Source organism: Lampetra planeri, chromosome 59, assembly GCF_965212315.1.
Source record: "Lampetra planeri chromosome 59, kcLamPlan1.2.h2, whole genome shotgun sequence".
Lineage (NCBI taxonomy): Eukaryota > Metazoa > Chordata > Hyperoartia > Petromyzontiformes > Petromyzontidae > Lampetra > Lampetra planeri.
Window position 1 is genome coordinate 5133649 of NC_136165.1, and position 3264 is coordinate 5136912.

The window sequence follows — 3264 nt, forward strand, 5'->3', positions numbered from 1 at the left end:
CGTCCAGGCGTGGTGCTGGCCACTCACCCCCTCGTGTGCCGGGCCTGCCTTCATAGATGCTGCTGCTACTCGCGAACAGCACTTGCCCCCAACAGAGTGCTAAAAGGCTACACGGGGTACCTTTGTCTTGGTCTCGATTTAATAGAGCGGGGCTATGACGTCACAGCGCACACAGAGGAGAGCGAGGCGCGTGTGTGGTGCCGAGCGTGTACGCGAGTGTGTTACATCCACTGTAATGAATAATGTGTATTCGTATATATGTAGATGTTCGTTTGTGTGTGCGCGTTAAAGTGGGTAACGTGCAGCTAGGGAGCGTGGTGGTTTAGAGAGTGTGGTGGCGATAGAGAGATACAAGAGAGAAACATAGAGAGAGTGTTATAGTCGAGCTAAAGAGAGATAGACAAAGAGAGTGTTATAGTAGAGCTCGACAGAGAGACAGCGATAGAGAGAGAGAGTGATCGTGTTATAGTGGAGCCAGAGAGAGACACACACAGGATAGAGAGGTAGAGTGATCGTGATATAGTGGAGCCAGAGAGAGACACACACAGGATAGAGAGAGTGATCGTGTTATCTTGGAGCCAGAGAGAGATGCTGAGACTCGCCTGATTGTCGTGGAGACAGCTCGTGTGGAAAGACGGGAGACGTAGACACACAGACGACACGCGACTCCACCCACTCAGACAGACACGGACAGACACACAGACACCAACACACACGTGTGTATACATAGACAGACGCACAGATATACAGACAGAGACGCGCACGCACTCAGACACACAGACTCATACAGAGATAGACGCACACACACACACACTCACACAGAGATAGACTCACATAGAGATAGACTCCCACACAGATAGACTCACACACAGACTCCCACACAGACTCACACAGAGATAGACTCACACACAGACTCACACAGAGATAGACTCACACACAGACTCCCACACAGACTCACACAGAGATAGACTCACACACAGACTCACACAGACTCACACACACAGACTCACACACACAGACTCACACACAGACTCACACAGAGATAGACTCACACACAGACTCACACAGAGATAGACTCACACAGACTCACACACAGACTCACACACAGACTCACACAGAGATAGACTCACACATAGATAGACTCACACAGAGACTCACACACAGACTCACACACAGACTCACACACAGACTCACACAGAGATAGACTCACACACAGACTCACACATAGATAGACTCACACACACAGACTCACACAGAGATAGACTCACACACACAGACTCACACACAGACTCACACAGAGATAGACTCACACACAGACTCACACAGAGATAGACTCACACACAGACTCACACACAGACTCACACACAGACTCACATAGAGATAGACTCACACACCGACTCCCACACAGACTCACACAGAGATAGACTCACACACAGACTCATACACAGACTCACACACAGACTCACATATAGATAGACTCGCACACAGACTCCCACACAGACTAACACAGACTCATACACAGACTCACACACAGACTCACATATAGATAGACTCACACACATACTCACACAAATTAACACACTCACACAACCTCACGAACGCACACTCACAGATATTGACGCTTACTAACACACTCACAAAGAGACTCATAGACACTCACTCACTCACACTCACTCACTCACTCACACTCACTCACTGACACTCACTGACACTCACTCACACTCACTGACACTCACACTCACTCACACTCACTCACTCACACTCACTCACACTCACTCACACTCACTCACTGACACTCACTCACACTCACTGACACTGACACTCACTCACACTCACTGACACTCACTCACTCACTCTCACTCACTGACACTCACTCACACTCACTGACACTCACTCACACTCACTGACACTCACTCACACTCACTGACACTCACTCACACTCACTCACTGACACTCACTCACTGACACTCACTGACACTCACTCACACTCACTCACACTCACAGACACTCACACTCACTCACAGACACTCACACTCACTCACAGACACTCACACTCACTCACAGATACTCACACTCACTCACACTCACTAACTCACACTCACTAACTCACACTCACTCACTCACACTCGCCTCTCCGGGTATCGCGATATCCGTGCTCTTCTTAGCCCCGCGTGCTTCGCTTGGAGGGGTGGGGGTCCGTGGGGGGAGGTCGCGATGCTCGGTGCCTGCAACAACAACAGCAACAACAACAACAGCAACAACAACAACAGCAACAGCTGCGTCAACAGCCCGGTGAACGGCGCCGCCGCCGCCGGGGGCCTGCTGGGGCCCCCCTCCCCGCGGGAGGCGGCGAGCGATGGGCACGCAGTGAAGCTCTTCGTGGGACAGATCCCCAGGCACCTGGGCGAGGCGGAGCTGGGGTCGATCTTCGGCGAGTTCGGAGCCATCCGCGAGCTCAGCGTGCTCAAGGACAGATACACGGGGCTCCACAAGGGTGAGTGTGGGTGGGTCAGTGAGTGCGGGTGAGTGAGAGTAGGTGTGGATGCGTGCGGGTGAGTGGGTGAGTGTGAACTCACCGCACTCAAGGACATACACACACGGGGCTGTGTTTTGGTGGGTGAGTGTGGTGGGTGGAGAGCGGTGGTGCAGCGGTTAGCGCGCTGCGCTACGAACCTGGCGACCCGAGTTCGATTCTTGCTCACGGCCAACACCAGTGACGATTATCTGAACCGGTCATGGGCCTCCCCTAGATCGACTCAGCCTCAAGTGAGTACCTAGTTCTGTGTGTAAACATCGCCACTCGGGAGACAAAGGCGGTCGGGCGTTGTGCTGGCCACCCACCCCCTGCCGGCCTTTATAGGTGCTGCTACTGGCTAACAACACTTGTACCAACATACCGCTGAAGGCTATACGGTGGATCTTTGTCTTTGGGTTGTATTTGTGCGGCTTGTCAACATTCATCGCTGTGGAGGCAGCAGCGGGGGGTTGGTGGATCACACAGACGGCGCTGTTGTGGAACGTCCTGTTGTGGAACTTCCTGTTGTGGAACTTCCTGTTGTGGAACTTCCTGTTGTGGAACTTCCTGTTGTGGAACTTCCTGTTGTGGAACTTCCTGTTGTCGAACTTCCTGTTGTGGAACTTCCTGTTGTGGAACTTGCTCCCTTCGCGCCGTGGGTGAGCGGCCAGGAGAAGCTGCCCCCCTGCCAGGAGGAGGCGGTTAGAGCAACAACGACTCCACCTGTTCCGTCGGTAGAGGCATCGAGT

At 52.8% G+C, this 3264-nt stretch overlaps 1 protein-coding gene across 1 annotated transcript in view; it reads left to right on the top strand.

Annotated features, from left to right (window-relative positions):
• Window positions 1–306: 306 nt before the first annotated feature.
• LOC144736241 (CUGBP Elav-like family member 3-A) overlaps window positions 307–3264 on the top strand; it is a 38654-nt gene continuing 35696 nt past the window's right edge. Inside the window, exon 1 of the mRNA XM_078618865.1 lies at window positions 307–2494. Coding sequence (XP_078474991.1) covers window positions 2215–2494 — 280 coding nt within the window. The 5' untranslated portion in view covers window positions 307–2214. The remainder of the gene's footprint in view (window positions 2495–3264) is intronic.